The 24462-nt window shown below is 34.1% G+C and overlaps 1 protein-coding gene across 1 annotated transcript in view; it reads left to right on the forward strand.

Annotated features, from left to right (window-relative positions):
• The window catches only part of LOC126739047 (facilitated trehalose transporter Tret1-like), a 47673-nt gene extending 23549 nt beyond the window's left edge, over positions 1-24124 (forward strand). Inside the window, exon 2 of the mRNA XM_050444566.1 lies at positions 22638-24124. Coding sequence (XP_050300523.1) covers positions 22638-24013 — 1376 coding nt within the window. The 3' untranslated portion in view covers positions 24014-24124. The remainder of the gene's footprint in view (positions 1-22637) is intronic.
• The last annotated feature ends 338 nt before the right edge of the window (positions 24125-24462 follow it).

The raw sequence follows: 24462 nt of genomic DNA on the forward strand, positions 1-24462 counted from the left end.
ACTTTGTTTAAATTAATTAAGACAATGCAAATCCGACAATTAGATATTACTTCTCCATTGTCTGCCATCTTCAAAACCAATATCATTTTAATAAAACGCAATAATTCTTCAAAAATAGTAAAAGCAAAATTTATTTAAAATGTCCTTAAATAAAATGAAATCCAATAAAATTATCTTATAACTACTCTAATAAAAATTGTCGATTTCCTTTTTTTAAAAACTCTTTTAAAATTTCATCTGGCGACAATGACTTTGTTAGACCACTTTCAATACTAAGAGTGGTTAGTGCTAAAGAACTAAATCGATCCTGACCCATCGTTGACCTAAACCAATTTTTCTCATTGTTGAGAAAGAGCGTTCGCAAGACGCTAAAGAAATTGGCAAAACTAATGCTATTTGCATAAGGGTATATGCATTTGGAAAAGTCACTTTTCTTAATACATCTTTAATATCAGAAATGGTAATGTTGTGGCTCTGGCTTTTATTTATGCAATTCCCAATAACGGTCATTTCAGCTTTTAATAGCTCCTTATCGATTAAAAAGGTATCTCCATACAATTTAATGAATTCCAAACTACCATCAAAATCCATCTGCAAAAAATTGAAGACAGATTTAGCTAATTTCTGACTTTCGGAAGAAAATCTTATTTTTAGATGATTTATTATATTGTCGAGAGACCTATAATAAATTGAAATTAGCCAAAACTTTTGTGCCTCATTTTTTATCAAAGGTGAATTTAAGAACGTTTCTTCGTGTACTGTGGAAGTGGAAGCTTCAAGCACATATTCTTTAAGTCTTATACTTTCTGTTTTTTTACGTTTTGAACAATTTTTTTGGGGGGGCTAATTTCATTTTAAAGGGGGCTAAGCCCCCCCAAGCCCCCTTCTAACTCCGCCCATGACAATGGCGTAAAATACAATTAAATCATGCTAAAGATCAAAATTTCAGAGGAACAATGACGCAACAGACATTTGTGACAATGTTTCACTAGATTTTGTTAAAAATAAACGCAACTTGAAATTAACAAAGACTTACCATTCAAATACGTCGTTTTCGTCACTAAAGATAACCAAAATAAATTAGACACAACTACTTATTTCGCACTTACGTCGTTTTTGAACTCGACACAACGATGCTCTCTGAATGCCGAAACGCAACTGAACACTTGTGGCGTTCTTCTTCCTAGATCAGAAAAACGCGCCATTAGAACAACGACGCAAGCGGTTTCTCGCGGCACCTATTTGTACTACATTTATGACATTGTTCCACCGAAAAGTTTAGTGTTTTTTGATACTTCTTGCGCGTGTAACTAATTTAACTGAAAATTTGCACTTAGGTCGATGTTCCACCGGTAAAGCGATATTTGATGCTTCAACAGCTGACGTTATATTATTATCACCAATGGCACCACAAATTAAAGAAATTTTATCGGTTTCAGAAAAATTGACTTTAAGCTTATTTATTATAGATAAATGCTTAAAATAAAAGTCGTATAATGAGCAGCCCTCAGTAGGTTTATGGTTAACAATATTCATTAATAATTTAAAAGCATCCCTTTTTGATTGAAATGTAGATGTTAAAATATTTTTCCATTTTGCCCAAGAAAACTGAGACCACCCCAACTCGCTCTCTATATAGCTATCATACCACATTTTTGCAGTGTCTTTCAGTTTATTTAAGGCTTGAAAAGTTGTTAGATTATCGGGCCATATCGGGACATTGTATTGAACTATTTCTATCCAATCGATGATATCCATAGTTTTAGGGTCAAAATCGGGGATAATAGTAGACACTCTTGAAATTATACTTTGTTCTACTAATGGCTGGTCGATATACTGACGTGGAGGTGTATAACTTACAGGTTGTCTGCTGTCCCTCTTTGGTTTTAATTTCTTATGACTTTTCCTTTACCTTGCGTCATTCGATGAAGTACTAGACGATGATGAACTAGAGGACGATGAAGATCGGGACCTCCTTGATCGTTTTTTCCCATGCTAGCACCAACTTTGTACAAAACATCGCACAATATTAGTTCAACCACTTTTGATGTGGGCTTTTATAATGAAAGCCTGTTTCAAATTCACAAACTGTATGTATAATACAGGGTACCTCCGATTAAGTCGGCACTATTGGTATCTTTGTTAATATTTAAGATACAGGGTCGGTTAAATTAGCAAACTAGTAGGCTTTTTTCTGTTGATTAAAATGGTGAAAACAGAAAAAAAATTAAACATCGCGTTTTCGAGAAAATGTGAAAAATGTACTTTTGTTAAATGGGATCCCCTATATATTTTTACATAAATCAAAAGATAATAATTTTCTTAATAAAAAAGTTTATTTAGACTAATAGCCTAAACCTAAAAATAACAAAGTTATAGCGATATTAATAATTTTGTCAAATTTAGGCAAGTTGGCCTTGAACTTTTTGAGAGCAAAACAAATAAATCATTGTTTGAATAATAAAATGACAGTAGCCGTAGAGATTTTATTAAATAAAGAAATACTGACAGTTACATGTTAGCAAAGTTTGTGATTTTTGTAAAATCTAAATTAATAAAATGCCTTTTACGCATATTGAAAAATGTGATATGTTAGAATGTTACCTTGTATATCGAAAAAATAGTGACAGAGCGCTAGAAGAGTACCGCCAGAGATTCCAGACTCGTAACTTGCCAAACCGTAGATAGTTTTTAATTATCTACAGAAAATTTAGAAGTAACGAAAACGTGTTTAAAAGAACTAGAAGAAGGAACCAATTTATAGTAAGCGAGGATGTTGAAATTTCTATTTTGACATATTTTGAAGCTCATATGGAAAACTCAACTAAAAATTTAGCAAGAGCTTACGGTGTGAGCTTGATAACAATTTGGCGGTTCTTAAAGAAACACAAATTTGTGCCATATAAGTATCAACCAGTGCAAACATTGTTGCCTGGCGATAACGAAAGAAGACTTGCTTTTTGCAACTGGTTACGTAATGCATATGAAGCTAATGATAATATTTTAAACCGTATAATTTGGAGCGACGAAGCTAATTTTACAAACAAAGGTATGTTTAACCGTAAAAATTAACACTATTGGTCCCAAGAAAATAATATTTCCTTTGATCCCAGAAATCCTCAAAATCAATTTAGTATAACCGTTTGGTGCGGCTTAATAGGAAGCCAAGTAATAGGACCTGTGTTTTATGATAGCACTTTGACTGGAAGGAGATATGCTGAGTTGATCTCATATTATCTGGAGCCCTGAAAGATTATTTGGATAATGTTAACTTGAAGAGACGGCAACAAATCTATTTTCAACAGGATGGAGCACCTCCCCATCAACTAAATGATGAAAGAATATTACTTAATAGACTGTTTGACGATAAATGGATTGCGATACGTGGCCCGATTCGTTGGCCACCTAGGTCACCAGACCTAAACCCTCTAGATTTTTATTTTTGGGGTTACATAAAAAATGAAGCGTATAAAAAAAATACAGAACCGTTGATGAACTTCAAACACATATTAGGCAAATAATTAGATCAATAGATAGAAGATCAATCTTAAAAGCTACAAGACGTGTGCTTAAGTGTGCTCAGAAATGTATTGAGCAAGATGGCGATGTTTTTGCTCATTTATTGAACCTTAGTAGTCAACTTGCCTAAATTTGACAAAATTATTAATATCGCTATAACTTTGTTATTTTTAGGTTTAGGCTATTAGTCTAAATAAACTTTTTTATTAAGAAAATTATTATCTTTTGATTTATGTAAAAATCTACAGGGGATTCCATTTAACAAAAGTACATTTTTCACATTTTCTCGAAAACGCGATGTTCAATTTTTTTTTTGTTTTCACCATTTTAATCAACAGAAAAAATCCTACTAGTTTGCTAATTTAACCGACCCTGTATCTTAAATATTAACAAAGATACTAATAGTGCCGACTTAATCGGAGGCACCCTATATATAAAGAACACGTTACCAACAATTATTACCAATAAATAATAATTTGACAATACAAAAATACGTTGCAATACCCTTTGCGTGTTTACGCTTGGGAAATCTAATTTATTCTGCCCGAAACTTAAAGATGAAAACATGTAATATAATATTTAATCGTCTCGGTGAAACATTCCTTGTTTCCTTCCCCGAACTCGTCGTTAGTATGCTGACTCATAAATGCCTGACTACTTTTGGTAGATACGTGTGATATGACCGCATTATGTGATGCACTAGTGCTGAGTCATTTTAATTTTGCTGACGTAGTGTATGGGGCATGCTTGGATCAAACAGATGAAGACAGAATACAACGGGTTCAAAAATCTTGTTTACAATTTATATACGTGTAAAAAAACTCGATAATTAAATTGAAAATTATATTAAAAATAATAAAATGCGACGTTACGAACAACAAAAATACATGCTTTTCTAAAGAAAGGCAAAGAGCGAGTCCCTTCTAAATCAGTTCCGTCCCAAAAAGTAAACATCATGATCATACTAAAAAGTGTAAAAACACTAACGTAACCATAACTTAAATTCTAAAGAAAAATAACTCTTAGGTCACTAGTAATAAACTATAGCTATTAATTAACAAATAACTTATAATAAGTTATTGCCCTGCCGACATAAGTATCCCAAAGCATAAATATTTGGGCGACGATCTATAATGATGACCTAGCGTCGCGTCGTCATCACGTCGGTACTTCTTACACGGCCAACCTGACACTTCAATTCGCTCTCGAATTGACATATGCCAAAGAGACAACAACTTCGACAGCAATCTGTAACAACAGAAAACCAAAAGCAGAATTTTGCCAAATCGCCATTTTAAATGTCGGTGAAATGAGAGCGTAGTGTAAACATTTGACCAATATCAATTTGATTAAAAAAAAATTGTTTTTGGCTCAACAAAAATCTTTAAATGTAACTTTCAACAAACCCAGCTGCTTGTACAGCATTAAACAATATCGTAGAAAAATACTCTGTAAAACTCGTGGCTTTCAACAACCTATTATTCGTTTCCAAAGTGTTATTATAGTCGAAGTGTAACATCGTAGATTTTTAGCAAATATGGCTTTCAATAAACTAACTATGTCTGCAAAGCGTTGACTCTTAAGTCAAAGCATAAAATCGCATAATTTTTAGCAAACATGGCTTTCAACAAACTATGTTTGCAAAGCGTTTCCGCAGTTTTTTTTTCTTTTTTTTTTCATTCGTTGAAACTGTAAAAAAAAATAAACAAAAATATTTTGAAATAAATATTTACAATCGCTCTCACTTCTACATTCCAATAAACAATTTTATACCTGAAAATATAAATTTTATATCTCGGAGAATTCACCAGGCCAAATTCTAATCATGTCTTTGGCAACAGTGCATTTTCTGTTCGTAGTTAGATTCTTTAATTCGAACCTTTCGTTTGGCAATACTTTGATAACCTCAAACGGGCCTTCATACTTATTATCTAGCTTAGCTAAATGGCTGTTTCCCGATGGGTGAAATACTAAATCGCCAATATTAATAATTTTATTAGATCGTCTGGTTTTATCAAACAAAATTTTTGCGTCGTCGGCTTGTTTCCTAATACGTGAGTACGCCAGCTGCCGATCATTTTCTAAACTTTTAGGTACGTCGAGATTTGGGATAGATTCGATCAATGTTTTAATGTCTGGTATATTACCGCTTACGCCGGTCAATAAATAAACTGGAGAAAATCCGGTGGTCTTTTGTTCCGTAGTATTAAGTGTTATTTGTAATTTTAAAATAGAGTTCGGCCATTCTGACTTATTGTCGCTGACCTCTGTTCTTAATAAATTTAAAACAGTTTTCACATATCTCTCAACTTGACCATTGCCACGAGGAGCGCTTTTTGCAATCAGGTGTTGTCGAATACCTAATTCTTTTAACATCTGTTTAACAGATTGGTCGGTGAAGTTAGTGTCTCTATCGCAAATAAAAGTTTTAGTAATTCCAAACAAGCTTAAATACAATTTAATAGATTTACATGTCTCAGGACCCGAAAGCGATTTAAGAGGAATTAAAAACAAAAATTTTGTAAACGAATCAATTAAAAGCAACAGATGTTTCTATCCATCGACAGACATGGGAAAAGGGCCTACACAATCGGCATTAACTACTTGAAAAGGGATCGGTTTTTTGTCGATTGGGTGCAGTAACCCTTGTTTGGGACCACTATGATCTTTGGTTACAATGCATTTTAAGCAATGAGAGCAATACTTTTTTACAAATTTAGCCATTTTAGGAAACCAGAAATAATGGTTTATTTTTGCAAATGTTTTATCAGGGCCCACATGACATAGTTCGTCGTGAAATAATTTCAGCAAACCTAACCTGCTACCTTTTGGCACAAAAGCACGATAAATAGGCGGATTTTGTCCAGGATTTATTTTCCAAAAAAGAATATTATTTTGACAAAAATAATCTTTTGTAAGTTTGCCTTCCTTAAGTTGCTCTTGAATATTTAACGTTTCGGAATCGTGTTTCTGAGCTTTTCTTGGCCAGTTATCTGTCAAAATTGTATTTACTACGTTTTGTTCCGGATCTCTAACCACAGGGTTCCTACTTAAATAATCGGCATGCTGTAAATATTTGCCCTTTCGGTATTCGATATCAAAGGTATATGATTGTAAATAGAGCCACCATCTGGCAACCCTCGGGATAAGTTCTTTTTTATTTTGTGATAATTTTAGAGAGTTACAATCTGTAATTAATTTAAATTGTATGCCAAGAAGATATACCCGAAAATGTTTAATAGCATAAAAAGCTGCCAAGGTCTCCAACTCATATAAGTGGTATTTAGACTCCTCATTAGAAGTTCTCCGAGAAAAATAAGCCACCACCCTTAACTGATTATCTTTATGCCGTTGAAAAAGTATGGCCCCAAAACCGACCGCACTAGCATTGATTTGGACCTAGAACGTTTCTTTTATCGATAATTTTTTTTTTGGGATTCCAATTTTTCTTTTTTTTCTTCATAAAGGTGTTTTATCTTTTCTTTATGATTAAAGGCATAATCGGTATAATAGCCGGTACTTATAAGTTCACACGGGTCTCTTGTGTTTGTGTGACCAAATGTTAGCTCGAAGGGTGTAAACTGCGTCGAGGAATGAATCGAACAATTGTATGCTATTATTGCATATTTCATTAAGGTTTTAACGTCTTCGTCCTTAAAACGGTCTCCTAAAATTCGAAGGTGTTCGATAAGTATAGAGTGGAGTCTTTCGATTGGTGAGTTCGATTCATGGCGAAAAGGTGTTGTGAAATGTATGTTTATTTTATGAGTCTTTAAGACTTCTTGAAATGTGCTATTTTCAAATTAAGGACCATTGTTTATAATTATTCTCTCAGGAAGACCATAAAATGAAAAATAATGGATGAGAGCTGAACATATTTCGACTGAAGTTTTGCCTTGAATAGGAATGGCTTGACCTAGTTTTGAAAAGGTGTCGACGAGTGTAAGAAAGTCTTGGTTGTCAAATTTGAAAATATCTATATGAAGCAGCTGGAATGGTTTTTCAGTAGTTTCTGTTAATACAAGAGGAACATACGGTAGTTTACGGGAATATTTAGATGTTTGCCATATGCTACAATCATTCATATACTTTGTTATGTCGGATTTCATGAATGGCCAATAATAATTCCTTTTAAGTTTTTCTAAAGTCTCGGCTATTCCGCGGTGATTACATTTACCTTCATGCTGGTATTTCATAATAAGGATTCGCTCATCAGGTTGTTTTATAGAGTTTATTAGTTTTGTACATTTATATAGTTTTAGTCCAGATTGATGGAAGTGGTGCATATAAACATCATTAAATTCGATGTACATGGAATCATCATGAAAATATAGGTAAAAAGTTTTCTTATCGGTGGTATATATTTTTAGGAATTCTAATATAAGTTTGGGATTAGATTTTGGAATTTTGACATGCCATATATTATATTTCTCTAATGTTTCCCAGTTGACAGTCAATTTATTGTATGGATTTTTGGAGATAATTATTTGATATGATTTATTATTAATAATATCATCCAGTATGGGGATTCCATCATTTAATGTGTTATGGTTGCTGCTAGAATGCGGAGTATTTATAGAAGATTCTGGAGTCTCTTGGGGATGAAACTCTGGTGGTGGTAAATTGACATTATCTGGTTGAAGGTTTAAGTTTGAGAAATCATTAAGAGTTTATGTTTCGCACTGATGGGGTGGGTCGTTAAAATTTTGGAAATGATATTGGGGTGGTTGAATATTAGGGTTTGTATTTCTTAGAGGAACCAACTGAATATTTTGCAATATTTTAATTTTTGGTTCTGGACAGGGAGGTTTTAATTCTTTTAAAACTGATGTTATATCTGCTGGGTTTAGTTTATTGGGTTCATAGGACTTTAGGAATTGGTCAATATCTAGATCTATATCACCTGAATTATTTAAATAAATAAGTCTTTATTTCCAACGGTCACCCACTTATAGGAAGTGCAGAAAAAAAATACAAATCAAAACAATAATAACAGAATAAAAATTAAATGCAAAAAAACAAAGTAGTAAAGTAAAACAGTTAAAACTAATTTAAAGAATAAACAAAAAGAAAAGAAAAATAAAAAAAAAAGAACTCAACATACCTTTATGCCACACTTCTAAATAACAAACAGCATTAGACAGGTACTTACCGGTTGTAATACTAGGTTATTGATTGAGTAGCCTCAGCACAGAAGATAGCGTATCAACAAATAGATCTATGTTGTAGTTACAAAGCGTATTAAACAAATTACATATGTAAAAAATCGAAGCTCTCTTGAAAATATTATTGAATGCTCTGTTGCAATAAAAAGTGCGAGAATTTCTTGAGTTTATCCTTGGGACAATGTACCAAATCTGATTTAGGAGTGAAATGCAGTATATTTTGTTGTTTACTAGCTTATATAAGAAAGTTATAGCCGTTGTCACACGACGATCGAGTAAGGTTTTCATATTGAACCGTCCAAGCATGACATTTTGGCAAGTGCCTCTGGCTGGATAAACGCCATCTTCCCTATAGTGCAAATACTTTATAAACCTGCGTTGTATATATTCAACGTTTTTGATTTCAGTTTCATATATTGGATGCCATATAAGTGACGCATACTCGAGTCTTGAGCGTACAAAAGATTGATATATTACAGTATATCAATCTTTATAAGATATAATACAGTAAATAGTACCACGCTGGTATCGTTAAAATTACGAAAATTTCTAATAATAAACCCCAAAGACCTGGATGATGATAGTACAATATTCTGAATGTGGCTTTTAAAGTCAAAATTTTCATCAAACGTTACACCCAAATCCTTGATTTCATGGCATCTTGTTAAAGGAAGATTCAGTATATGGTAATCATATTGTATAGAAGTTTTATTTCTACAATAGGAAACAAGAAAACATTTTGATACATTAAGAAAAAGTCTGTTATTCTGACACCAGCTATTAATACTATTTAATACTTCTTGAAGATGTTGGCAGTCGGCTAAACAGTTAATTTTAGTGTAAATTTTCAGATCGTCGGCAAAAAGCAATTTATAACAAGAGATGATTAATGCGAGATCGTTAATAAACAATATAAACAACAAAGGACCCAAATTTGCTCCCTGGGGAACTCCAGATTTTACTATATATTGAGAAGAACGAAAGCCGTCGATCTCGACAAACTGCCTACACCCATTGAGATACGAGGAAAGAAAACTTAACAGACCTGTGGAACAGCCCAGATAATCCAGTTTTTTTAATAAAATTCTGAGATCTACCTGATCAAACGCCTTCTGAAAGTCCATGTAAAGGACGTCTACCTGACCTCTAGCATTAAGCGCCTCACACACATATTCAGAAAGACAGCTCAGGTTTGTGACACATGATCTCTGCTCCACAAACCCGTGCTGATCGATAGAGATGAAAGATTTAACTTGATTGTACAGTTGTTTATGAATACAAATTTCAAACAGCTTGGAAAAATTGCATAAAATAGATATAGGTCTATAATTTTGAAGCTCCGACTTATCGCCCTTTTTAAAGATTGGTATGACTCGCGCTATCTTCCAGCAAGAAGGAAATATACCTGTGCGTATGCAGAGGTTAAAAATGTAAGTCAATGGTTTCGCCAGTGCCGCAACACAGTCTTTCACTATGAAGCTCGGAATAAAGTCTGTACCGCAAGTTGACTTGTTTTTAAGTTTTTTGGAGGCTTCAATAATATCAGACTCATTTAAATAATTTAAAGTTACATCACTTTGACAATGTTTTAGTGTAGATGAAGTAAAGTTGTTAGCGTCAGACTCAATGTAAACACTCTGAAAAAAATTGGCGAAAGCATCAACTATCGATTGTGGATTCGAAAACTCATCGGCACCATCCCTTATAATACCCGGTATTCTAGAATCGCCCTTCTTCATTTGAATGTACCTCCAAAACTCAGAACTATCCCTGCAAATATTTGTTTCTATATTACGTAAATAGTTATTATATGCGTTTGCTTTTAATGTTTTGAGAGTAATTCGTATGTTTTTAAATTTATCATAATGGTAGATTGTATTATATCTTTTATAATTCTTGTGGGCTGATTCTTTACTTTTAATTAACTGTATGATCTCTGAGGTAAACCAGGGAGGATACCGACGCCTTCGATCCTTCCTCAAAGGTACAGTGTTCTGAAACATAACGTTAAGAGAGTTATATAAATGGTCACAGGCTTCGTTGACACCCAAACACTTAAACAATTGTTCCCAATTTGCATGCAATATTATTTACGATACTTTCATTTTCAATTGCGTTAATACAAATTCGTGAGAGTGCGTCTGCGTTGGTATTTTGGTTACCCTTTTTGTAAATAATTTCAAAATCGTATTCCCTTAATTTACATCTCCATCTTACGAATTTGCTATTTGGTTCTCACATATTAAAAAGCCATACTAAAGGTCGATGGTCTGTGTAAATTTTGAATTTGCGACCGAAAAGATAAGGTCGAAAATGTTTGCATGCCCAAACTATAGCAAGTAACTCATTTTCTATCGTGGAGTATTTTACTTCGGTGTCATTAAGGGTTCTTGAGGCGTAGGCGATGGGTTTGTCATTGGGAATGTTCCCTTGGGAAAGGACTGCTCCAACTGCATAGTTGCTAGCGTCAGTTGTCAAAACAAATGGTTTGCTGAAGTCTGGATATTGAAGTATGGGGGAATTGGTGAGAAGTTGTTTGCAGTGGTTAAATGATTTAATGAACTCGGGGGTATGAATTATTTTATGATCTTTTTTAAGGCAAATCGTCATAGGCTTTGTTATTTTGGCAAAATCTTTTATAAATCGATGATAATACCCAAGTAAACCTAAAAACGACTTCAGAACTTTGGGAGAATTTGGAATTGGGAGAATTTTGAATAGAAGTTGTTATTTTCCGAGCATTAATGTTTGTACTAGCATTTAATTGGTTCAATAAATCTGCGCCAATTAAACCATCGTATTTTTGAGAAAAATCGAAAAGATAAAATTTGTGATAGGCATTGGTATTAAATAAACTAAAAATAGGAATGTTTGCGACTTCATCGTGATATGTCATTGCGTGGGCGGTCTGAATATTAAATACCTCTGTATTAATAAAATTTTTATAAAATTTGTGTGCAAGGTAAGGTTTCATTAGACTTCTAGAGCTGCCGGTATCAATTAAAAAATGTGCTGTGATTTTGGGAATAAACACGTACGATAAATCTGATCTTATGTTGTAATTATGCATATTAATTACGTTGGGTATTGTGTTGCCTGAACTTGCTGAAAATTTTCATCTGGTTTTATATTTTCACTTAAAGCGCAAGGATCGGATGTCTGAGTGTTATTGTAGTGATAAAGATCTTCCGCATCTGCATAATATGCATTTTCATTGGGATATGGGTCAGATTCGTTTTGCTCTAAGAAATCGTAATAATAATCATCTTGGGAATTATTGTAGCAATAATTATTATTGTCGTTAATTTGTTGTGCATGAAATTCTGGGTAATTTAATTTATAGGGTGTTGGATGATGAATTATGGCTGTGCCTGAACTAGTGTCCATTGGCGTCGGCCTATTTAAATTGCTTCGAGCACTGCGGCTTCTAATTGATGAACTTTGATTAAAATTCGGTCTGTTATTGGTATTTATTGGAAAATTTGAATTTGGGTTTTGGAAAAATGGTTTTTGTTGAAAATTATTTGACGGTTGTGGTTGAGGGGGCCTTGGTACAAAAGATGCATTATTTATTGGAGGCTGTTGGGGGTTTAAACACATTATTTGAGGGTGGTGTTGGGCGGAAAATATTAATTTCTGGGGATGATTGGGCATTAAATGTTGGTTGTAAGAAAGGTATTGGGAATTGCTTATTATTATGGGGAAATGTTTGTTGATTATTATTTGTAGCTCTAACATGTTGATGTGGATGTGTTTTAGTCTGTGGTGGTAGGTTTACAGTTGTGTTTTGATGTTGACTTCTTGGATTTTTAAGCCTAACTACTAACTGCATGTGATATTTGAGCCCTGCTAAGAAGGTTTTTAAAGCAAAATCATCGTAATGGGCGATTTTAATTCGTTTTTCATTTTCATCAACAATTAAAGTACTTAATTTAGCAAACAAAAGACTTCTGGCATCTTGTATTCTCATGCGGAAATTTAATGGTTGTTCATTTTTATAAGGCTTAATAGAAATTAAGTCTTGTATTAAACAGTCAATACCCCTTTGGTCTGCGAATGTTAAATTTAAGGTTTCTTTTATTAAAGCCCAAGTAGTTAATTCTGATCTAGAGCCAATTAAATCAGCTGCTCTACCCCTTAATTTGCCTAAAATCGAGTCTATTAAAATTGAATTGATTTTCACACGATAAAATAAATCTTTGCAATAACTTTGGATTCCCATCGAAATGTGGGATGTTATCCGTTTGGTATTTTAAAAGTGGCATATTCGTAGGCATGGTTCTGGATACAACTAATACAGATTCTACTTCGAGTTCTTCCTCCGGTAAGGCAGGTAAAGTATTATTAATATCAGCGGTATTATCAGAAACAATTTAATTTAAATTAGGCGGATCCGTTGCAGTATTTGTTACGGATAACCTTTCCAAATGAGAAAGTAATTCGCCAATAATTTCAGAATTATTTTTAGACATAAAATCAATAAGAAATTGCGCAAAATTACGTAACTTGACTAAGAAGAAAAAATAAAAACTTGAATAAAATTATAACTCTAAATCTAACCTAAATAAAATTGCCAATCGTAAAAACAACAGTATATGTTATCGTTTGCAATTGTGCAAAAACGGAAAAATCAAAGTAAAAATCAATTTAAAAATAAAGGGAAAAGAAAGGACAATGAGCACTTACAATAGCAAAAATCTAGCGATCAAAAGCTGCATTCTTTTAGACTACGTTGCCTATAGGAACCGATGCTTGTGTTCCCAAGCCTAATCTAGGATTGGTCGAAGTTGGACCGTTGCTGAACGCTCTTCTCCCAATAGATTTGGTCGAAGTTTGACTTCCTCCTGGGTGCTGCCTCTTCGTAAATTCACAAGGTTCGCGATTGCCGATAAACCGTAAAAACGGACCAATTCCGCGATTTTTGTCGGATATTGTTTGACTTAGAACTCCTTCGACTGCGTCAGTTATAGATTGAAAGACGAAAAGGCTTTTTTAAAAAAAATATTTTAAGAACGTTACAGCGTTGTGACTTAACTCTACTAATGCTTAAATCTATCCGATTAAAACGATACAAATTACTTTTTAGCTAAAGTAAGAATGATAACAATGCAAAAGATCATATTCTATAAACTAAGGAATAAAATATACTATAGTAAGGGGTTATATGTTCCATAACTCACCACATCTTTTTACGGACGATCTTTTTCATTTAACATATATATCGTATACAACCAAATACCTGAAAGATTCAAAAAATTATCATTAGTGACGAAAAACACATACACCGGACACAATCCTACCGACTGCGCCAATTATAGATTTGTGTGGCGAAAGATTGTTTTTAAAAAATAAATTATATTAAAGTACGGCACAGAGTACAGTAGCTTAGGTACAATAATAATGACTAAAACTAGGATTAACTTATATTTATAAACTAAAAAGTTCTAGGCTGGCATAAAGGTGTTGTTGATGCTGGATAGGCACTATGTGACTATGTAACTCCTCTCTCCTTAAGAAGCAAACATAATGGAATGATTTTGCTTGGAGCTCAGCTTCGGACTGGATGTCTTCAGAAGGTAGCTTCTTCTTCTTCTGGCATCGCGTCCTGGCATAGGAAAACAAATGGCTTCTGTAGAGCAATATTAAAAGTATGATGACAAGACATGTAACTATAATGCTTATTATCATATAGGTTGGTGAAGAGTCTTCATGGATTTCCTGGATTGGGGTGAGTTGATTGGCGAAATCTTTTAGGTGGTAGACTTCCTTGAAATCTACGGTGTTGATATTGATTGCTGGGTACTTCATCGGTAGGGCGGTAGTGTCAAGATGAAGTTCTAGTAGAATTAACGGTTTTCCTTGATTTATACGAATATCGTTGATAAACTTTCTGGTTCCAAGGGAGACTTCACAAAAGTGTGGAATTGTAATGAGAGTTGGTGCGTTAATTGACAGGTACTTGTCTGAGTCACATTTTGTAAAGGCTTGGACCTCTTGTTCGGGAATCACCAAGACTTCAGTTCTAGTTATTTGCTCAACTAGAGGTTGTTTCAGGTGTAGATTACTAAACTGGCAAGAGGTTGGAGGTAGATTTTTCATAAGCTCGGCAATACAACTATCTTCTTCGTGAAAGACTTCTTTACAGTAGAATATTCCTTCAATTTTGGGGCAAGAGTCTTTTTCATATTGGATATTGTTCTGTGTTTGTGCCACATAGGGGTATTTAGGGATGATAATGGTATGGTTTTGAGGAGTAGGATAGATATGGCGAAAGGTTTATGTTTCAGGCTTTAATAAGGGTATTTGAATTGAAAATATTATCCTATCCTTTGAGAATAAAACTTGTGTTTCAATAAATTGGTAGAATGAAAGAATATTTTTAAAATTTGGTACAGCATCTTGATCATAATTCGCTCTTAGGTAGCTTAATGTTTCATTTAACTCGGATACAGAAATAATAGAGTTATGTAAAGAGTTCAACTTAGCAAAAAGAATGGCATCTTCTAGGTTGTCAAGAAAATTAATTAGGCTTTGACAATCCAAATTGATTTGGGAAAGCAATCCTTCAATCATAAGGTATTCATGCGCATCTTTTAAAGAGCCTTTTAAAATTTCCCAGACAAATTCAATTCCTTTTTGAAGTTTTATTTGGTTTTGTTCGATTATGGAAAGAGATTTGTTGGCTACCTAAGGCACTTTTGATAGTGTTTTTATTATTATATATACATTGGGGGAAATATTTTTCTGCTATTGTGGGTTTTAAAATTTGCTACTGCCAGTGTCGATTAAAAGCTTAATGTTTAGATTTTTTAGTGTTACGTAGGGGAGTGAATTGTTTGATGAAATATTAACTTCTATCAACTTTGTTGATTTGTTAGATGATTCTGAGTAAAATTTTCAGAGTCCGTATTTTTAAAAGAAGTATTCTGTTTGTCATTAGATTCATAATTATTATTAGAATTATAATTATAGTCATTAAAAAATTCATTTTGAGAATATTCTTCTTGTTGAGAATATTCAGGTAAATATTCTTCGTTATAATCTTGATTGTAGACTTCCTCTACAATATACTGAGGTTTTTTCCTGACTTTTGTATTGTTCAAAATGATTTTTAAAATTAGATCTTGCACTTTGAATTGTAGGGTTTCTTGAAGTTGTTGACATTGGTTCAGGTTTAGGTAGTAAATGTTCTATAATTTGATTAGGCTTAAAAACATTTTTTGGTTTACCAAAAACTTCTTCGTTTGTTGGTAATCTTCGTGGAGGTAAATTTCTGGGTCTTATGTCAATAGGTTGACAAGGTTATTGTGGATTTGTTGAGAATTGTTTATTACTATTGAAGTTATTAGAACTATTGTTTGCAAAATGGTTATAATTAGTTGGAAAATTATTTTGATGTGGAAACTGGTTTTGATTTGGAAAATTATTTCCAAAATTATTATTATTATTATAAAAAGGTTGGTTACTTTGAAATTGTCTTTGATTATTATATTTATTTTGATAATTATTGTTTCCATTGATGCTTGTATGGCCATATAATCATTCGAAGTTTTCGAATTCGATTACATAAGCCAGATAAAATGACCTCCTAAATACGAAAAAGGCGCAATTTTCAAATATTAAAAATTCAATATGTATGATCTTAACTTAAGTATAAATACTTAAAAAACACTAAATATAAACTTTATTTATTTGAAACTTTACCAGCTTAACAATAAAATAATTCCTTAAACAGTGCGTTAAGCTCTGGCCTCGAGAATACAATTTATAATTCTGTGTCGAAAAAATGATCCTACAATCTACAATATATTTAAATATACTTTTAATTTTTTTATGAATAGCCCATAATTCTCTATTGTACCACTGAATTATTTAAGCCTATATTTGTTCTTTTAGCTAACTGATAAATATTGTTCTGAGATCTTGTATTATTGTCATAAACAGCATTTGACACGGTTTTTGTTTATATCTTTGAAATTCTTTTACTGATTAAGAAGTCAGAAAGTCTTTTACTAACTTCTTAGTCAGTAAAATACTTTCTTGGGCTTTTCGAAATCTTATTAATGCAAAGCAGTTCGGCTTTATTAAGCGTACATCTATTGATTCAAACTTGCTTTTATTTGTTAATTTCATTTTAAACAGCTTGGAGAGGGGCTCTCAGATTCATTCCGTCTATGCGGATTTTACTAAAGCGTTTGACCGGGTCAATCATGGAGTGCTTCGTGGCAAACTTAATGCTTTGAGGGTTTTAGATCCTTTTCTTTCCTGGATCTATGAGTATACAGTGTGGCCCAAGGACAACGCATACCTGAATTCAGTTTTTGTTTTCGACGTTTCGGTTCTGAGATTCCATTCTCAACTTCTTTTTTTCTTATGGCGGCCATTTTTTTTTGGCTAAATTAAAAAGATCTTTTTTGTCCCTTTAAAGTGATGTATAACACTTTACGAAAATAGTTTATGTTTACGTCAAAAAATTAAATAGGTTATTTTTCGCTAAGTTGGCCATGGTTTTTATTGGCATTTTGTCGTACACACAATTGTTATTAACTTACTAACTTGCTAACTTATACTTTTACGTAATTTCTAAATAAAATAATTAACTACATGTAACAATAATATTAAATGAAACTATTCAAAATGACGGCCATTTTTGTTAAAACATTTTTCACATTTCTTTAAAACACTTCTAGTTACCTTGCGCAGGGTGTTTTTATTTATATTATTTAAGACATTCTGAATCCTGTCCTCTAATTGTTTTATTTAAAATCGCTATTTAAATGTCATAAGGATTTTTACATTGAGTTCTTATGCGACAACGACAAAAAGAACAGCAACGCAAATCAGCTACTCAGCAACAACAATTATTTTTACGTGCACATTTACCACAATTGAAATTCGGGACTAATTCTTCGGCTGAAGGAAATATATTGTCAGCAGATTTTGGAATAAGGATGTCATTTTCTAGCTTGTATCCAAACATCAGAGGATCCAAAGGCAATGTTTTTTTCTTTCAAGCAATTGTTTTGGGTATAAACAACAAAAAATGCTCGTAAAATATGTAGTCTGATTGATGCACTCGTAGGTGGCAATAGTGTAACAGAAAAAGTTTTGCCATGGTGATACAGCCAATATTTTATATCATCAAATATTTTTGATGGGTTACCTTGGTGAAGTACCTAAACAAGATATTCTTCCGCACGCTGCACTGAATCATCGACTTGAATTTCACATGTACCTTAAAAATGTAATATTGAAATTTATTTTAAACAAGAATTGTAAGTTTACCTTTAGCGAAGTTACTAAGAAATTTTATTGGATTAGCACAAAGACACTACGCTTGGTTCCAACTTTACTTGTATAATCAGCACCAGTCAAGTGGTAAAGAGCTGGAAGAACAGTATATTCTGGACCGTGACGAGTAGCCATTATGTGTACTGGAATATCTTTTTTAGTTGCCCCTACTCCTGCTCTAAACCAAATTTCCTAAAAAAAAGCACTGATTTAGCAAAAGTTAAACATAGAACTAAAAAATTTACCTATACACCTTTAGCTTTATATGTTCTGAAATGGTATAAAGCCATAACTATTATATCAGTATCGGAAGACAATATATAGATGATACATAGATCTGATATATATTATATCAGAGCAGATCTTATTCAAAATTACGGGCTGATCTGAATGATGCTTAGAATGACAAAATTGGCACAAAGATTCGAATTTACAATTCTTAAACGTATGTAATGTACTTAAACAATTTGTGCCCCAATTATTGGCCTTAACAATTGATAAGCGCTTTTGTAGCGATTTTGCTTTAAAGATAGGGTTAGTTTAATTGCATTGTTTTATAACAAAATTAAGCGTATCAAAACGAGGTATTATTGACTTATCTAAATCTTCTTCAAGCTCAAAGCGTTCCAATCATCAGTAGAAATACCCACATTTTTTAGTAATGCTTCCAACAAGTGCAATTGTAACCCTTTCTCACAAACATGCAAAACCTTAGTGTTAGGTCCCGGATCAAAAGTATGCCCAGACTCTAATATATGATTCGCAAAAGGAGAATTAGTATTGTTAATAAAAGTATTTTTATTTCGCGTGATAAGTCTTAAATGTTCGTTGACTCTGACTTCAATTTTTCTTCCGCTTTGGCCGACATAATAGATATTACATAAAACAAGTTAACTTGTAAACTCCAGATCGGTGTGTTATCGGTATTTTATCTTTAGTGTTTACTAAATGTTTTGGCAAGTTGTTTTTCGTTTTAAAACAAATATTAGGTTTAGTAACAAATTCATTGGACTTAAATCACTGTGCGACACTAGAAGAGACGTTGCCAAAGTAAGTAATACATCGATAACATCCGAGGGTTGTTTCTTCAAAGTTGTAGGTCAGTCTTTAGAGATTTGGGTATTATGACCGTATACGCCTTATATATATTTGAATGTTTAATATTTCTTTTCAAAACCCAACATCTTTTCCAATCAAAAACAAAGCATAAATATAACACAAGGATATTAAAGTTTAGGTATCCAGTTCATAAACTTTCACTAGCAAAAAAATCTCCACATTATGCATGTATAAAACTATTTAACTCTCTACCAGAACACATAAAAAGAGTTGTATCAGTTGGAAAGTTTAAGGCTGCAATTAAGGATTTATTAGTAAAGCTAGAACCCTACTCTTTAAGAGACGTTTGTACCTAATCCTAATGCATGTTTTTGTTGAAATTATTTAATTTCATGTACAGTGTTTGTAATTGTTATGTGATTTGAAATAAAGATATTATTATTATTATTATTTTTGCCTTGCGGCAATCACACTCCCGTTTTACGGGCAAAATTCACTTATCCCAGATATCAAAAGGATTAAGCTCTGAGGGGACCCTTTCCAGGTTGTCGCGCCCTGTATGATGTTCGGTCTTCTGTACCCATGAACTTTCTGACGACCCGTGCTGTCCCTAGTAGCACCGAACTGGCTCTGGAGTATAATTGTAATATGGAACTTTGTCCGTCCTCAAGAGGTTCAGTTTAACTGCAAGTTCTTGGTGCAGTATTTTTCCCACGCAGTCATGACGGGCCTTATACTAAGTTTGGGCAAACGTTTGACATCCTCCCGTTATGTGTTGGATGGATTCTGTCACTTGGCATCCATATCGACATTTGTCACTCTGTACTGAAGGATCCGAAATAATGCACTTCAAGTAGTTTCTAGTTAGAATAACTTGGTCTTGTATGGCCAAGAGGAAACCTACCGTTTCGGGAAACAGTTGTCCTGTCCTGAAGTTAACCAGTAGTTCGACGCGTTGGTGTCGACATGTCCCTGGCTAACCTCGTTGACGTTTCTCCCGTGCAGTGGTTTTTGTGCCCATGATCGATGTTTTTCTTCATCAGTGACGTGGTGACTTTCGATTTCGCGATTCTTCAGTTTCAGAGGTGTAGAGTCATCGACCTCGCATATAGCACGGTGCAGAGCGGACGATCTAGCCTTTTCATGAAAGAAATTTCTCAGAACTGAAATTTGTCGGTCTAACTGTTTGCCAATCCTCCACCTCCCTGATGTCTTGGTAGCGTAGTTCTTTCTGTGGCACTTCGAGGGTGGTGTTTTTGAGCCTTAGTCAATAATGTTCGTGCCTTCCGTTGCAAGTTCTGGATGTCCGTCTTGCTCCATCCCACAATTCCAAAGGAATATGTTAGTGCTGTACAGGCATACGTATTCAACGCCTTAAATAGATTCTTACTGTTGAGGCTCGTTTTCACTATATGCTTTATTCTTGTTGTAAACTCAGCAGTAAGTTTATCTTTCATTGTTCGGTGGTCTATTCGCGCTGCCTGCACCATTCCCAGGTATTTGTATGTATCACCCTCTTCCATGGCATCTATAGTTTGGCCATCCTGCATCTCGAAGGATCCCGGCTGCATTTTTCCTCGTACAATGTTGTTAATACGACACTTATCCAGCCTAAACCTCATTCCGATATCAGCAGAGAATTCCTCCACGATATTCAGCATCTGATCCAGTTGATTACTAGTGGCACCCATTAGCTTTAGATCGTCCATATAGAGCAAATGATTGACTCTTGCGATTTCCCTACTATTCTTCTTAATAGCAAAGCCGTAAAAGGTGGAATTGAGTCGAGATGATAGAGGATTCATGGCTAGACAGAACCAAAGTGGACTGAGAGAGTCGCCCTGGAATATACCCTTACGGATCGGTATTGTGTTTGTCTTAATACTCTCTCCAGTAGGAAGTTGTAGATGCATAGTTGTTCTCCATATCGCCATTGTGCTCTCCAGTAGAGTCACAATGCGTTCATCTATTTTATATATCCTAAGGACATCAATAAGCCATTTATGTGGGATAGAATCGAAGGCCTTCTTGTAATCGACATAGGTGTAGAGATTGCTCTTATTACTATAGGCCTGGTTGCAAATTACGGAGTCGATGGTCAATTGCTCCTTACAGCCCATGTCTCCCCTAGCACATCCCTTCTGTTGAACAGCAATAATGTTGTTGTCCTCGCAATGTTGGTATATGCGCTCTGTAAGACACGCGGTTATCAGCTTATACAGTGTTGGTAAACATGTTATTGGCCGATATTTCGCTGGATCTTGTGTGTTCTGTGGATCTTTTGATAGCAGAAAAGTTGATCCCTGAGTGAGGAACGTTGGAAGTTTGTTCGGTTCCATCAGCAGATCATTTATTAGTGTGGTCAGTTGTTTGTGGGTTGACCACAGCTTTTTGATCCAATAATTATGGTGCCCGTGGTCTGGACCAGGGGCTTTCCAGTTGTGAAGGCCTTTAATTATAGTGGAGACCTCTTCAACGGTAAATGGCTGATGATGCATTTGCTCGAAAAGTTGAGACTTTTGTCGCTCTTCATCTATCCAACTTGCCTGGTTATTACATGGTGTTGTCGTTGTTAATTGACTACTCCAGAATGTTGAAATTTCATCGCTGGTTGGATAGTTATTTTCGCAAGGATTGGTTGAAAACTTAAGTTTTCTATAATAAGATTTCTCTGAGCGTACGAAAAGCGCGTTGTCCTGCTTTCTGCTATTGCTGGATTTATATCTTTTAAACCGTCCTGCATATACCGATAATTTTTGTTTCAGTGTATCCAAACATTCTTCAGGTGTTCAGGTGTTCAGTTTCTGGGTTATATTGGGCATGATGCTGGTAACGACTCATGATTGCTGTTACGTTCTTTCGTGTCTTAGATGTTCGCACTCCTCCGATAAATGCGATGAGCTGCCTTACATCTTTCCGAATGGAGTCGATCCTGGTCTGCAACCTTCTTGCCCATGGTGGTGGTCCCCTTGATACCAAATTGTTTTTACCACGCTTAGCATTAGGCTTGACACCCAGAGTTCTGGTGACAACTGTCGCTGCACAGTAGATCAGCAGGTGCAACTGTTCTAAACTGCCAGCTTCCTGTAGGTGTTCTGGTAAAATATTGTTGTTCAACGTTTCCAGAACTGTTGCCAATCTACGTGAAGAGTTCACCTTTGGTATTGGGGGTCTAAGCAGCGGATTTGTTTCATCGAACTCCATCAATGCCCTTCTGAATTCTGCCTGCAGTTTTTCAAGATCCTCTTCAACATTTTGCGTATCATTGTTTATTTAATATTATTATTATTATTATTATTATTATTATTATTATTATTATCATTATTATTATTATTATTATTATTATTATTATTATTATTTTTATTTTTATTATTATTATTATTATTATTATTATTATTATTAAATAGACCTATACTTTGGACCTTTTGATAAAAATTTTCAAGAATTCTCGATATTTATATGCCTGCTAAAGATGTATATGAAAATGTAAAAAAAAATACTTTTTGGCAACGAACTATCTGTGATCCAATGAGATTAATCTCAAAATGTTTTGAATTTTGTTGTTTTTTTTGCGACATTTCTAATACTAGTTTTTTATTGCAGTGAACATAATCAGTTTGATGTCTGGTATGATGTTGACATGGCCTTCACCAATACTACCAAAACTCAGCTCCAACGAAAGTCTGGATCAGAACCCCATTGGCCGAGTTATAACCTCATCAGAACTATCCTGGATAGCTGCCCTTTCATCCATTGGAGGGATCGTTGGTCCCTTATTCACCGGCTTGATAATGGAAAAGTTCGGGAGAAAACTTGCCATCGCTTGCACCCACATACCTAACCTAATCTCATGTTTACTATCAGCATTTGGCAATGACGTTTGGTACTTTTACATTGCCAGAGTCGCTTCAGGGATGAGTATCTACGCCGGAGTATCTCTTGGAGCAATTTACTTTGGAGAAGTTGGCAGAAGTGAAACCAGAGGCATCTTATACTCAACTACCTCGATTTTTATAAATTTAGGAACGCTTTTGTCTTACTGCATCGGACCATATACTTCTATAAGAGATTTTAATTTGATATTGTTTGCTATAGTGTTGACTGGGATGATTGGGACTTTGATTTATGTCCCAGAATCCCCATATTTTTTGGTGCAAAAAGGAGAATTTGAAAAGGCACGGCAGTCTTTGGAGGTTCTACGAGGTACCAGCAATGTCGAAGATGAAATTGGCGAACTAAAAATGGATATGAGTAAAATACCTCTTAAAGATGGGGTGTTTTTTATATTTAAGGCTAAAGCAGCCAGGAAATCGTTTGTGTTGGCCTTGGTGCTGATAATTCTCCAGCAGTTTTCAGGAATTAATGTGATTTATTCATATACTCAATTGATTTTTGAACAATCAGGAAGTAAACTGAGCTCAGATGTTTCCTCAATCTTAGTAGGGGTTGCTCAGTTTTGTACAATATTCATTACGACTTTTGGGGTGGACAGATTTGGTCGCAAAAAAATGTTGACTTTTGCTTCTGGTGGTTTGGCATTTACGCTTGGAATTCTGGCAACGTACTTCCGGTTTCAGGATCTCGGTAACGAAAACACATCCAGTATCAACTGGTTGCCACTGGTTTGCTTGATACTGTTCTTTGTATTCTTCAATTCTGGAATGGGTGGGTTACCTTTTTTGTATATGAGTGAAATATTGCCTTCAAATGTTAAGTCAGCTTCTTCGTCGATAATTATGGCTGTTTACTGTTTGATGGGATTTTTGATCACTTATTTTTATAATGATATAATTAATAAGATTCAAGCCAGTGGGGGATTTTATGTTTTTGCTGGTTCAATGGTAATATTTGCTGTATATGTGATGATTGTCTTATTTGAGACCAAAGGGAAGACTTTACAAGAAATAAATGATCATTTAAGCAAATCTAAAAGGAGTAAAGAAGCTTTTCCCAGCGAGGTAAAAGAAACAATATCTTAACTTGGTAGGATTTTTTATATAGCTAAGAGAGAGATGGAGATAAGACTGAACTGATGAAATATTGTAAAATATTTATGTTTTGTAGGCTTGAAATAAAACATGTATATTTTATTATCTTGTTTTTGTTTTTAAACGATTGCATATAAGTACGTTTTGGACGTAAGGGTTACAGATATTTTAAAATTTTAAATAATTTCAAATAAAATCTATTCTTTATTATTTTTTTAAGTTAAATTTAAAAATTTAAATACCGAGACAATAATATTCAATATTTTTTTCCAAGAATTAAATGAGATCCATTTGTCATTTAAAGGTCAAGGTCTGCGATGATGTTGAAAACACACCATCCGCAGCACGACTGTGCAAAGTACTGTCCAAGAAACCTGGAACTAAATTGGGGTCGCAGTCACTTCCAGATGGCGGCTTTACTACCAATGAGCGGGAATCAC

Source organism: Anthonomus grandis, chromosome 8 (assembly GCF_022605725.1).
Source record: "Anthonomus grandis grandis chromosome 8, icAntGran1.3, whole genome shotgun sequence".
NCBI classification, from domain to species: Eukaryota; Metazoa; Arthropoda; class Insecta; order Coleoptera; family Curculionidae; genus Anthonomus; species Anthonomus grandis.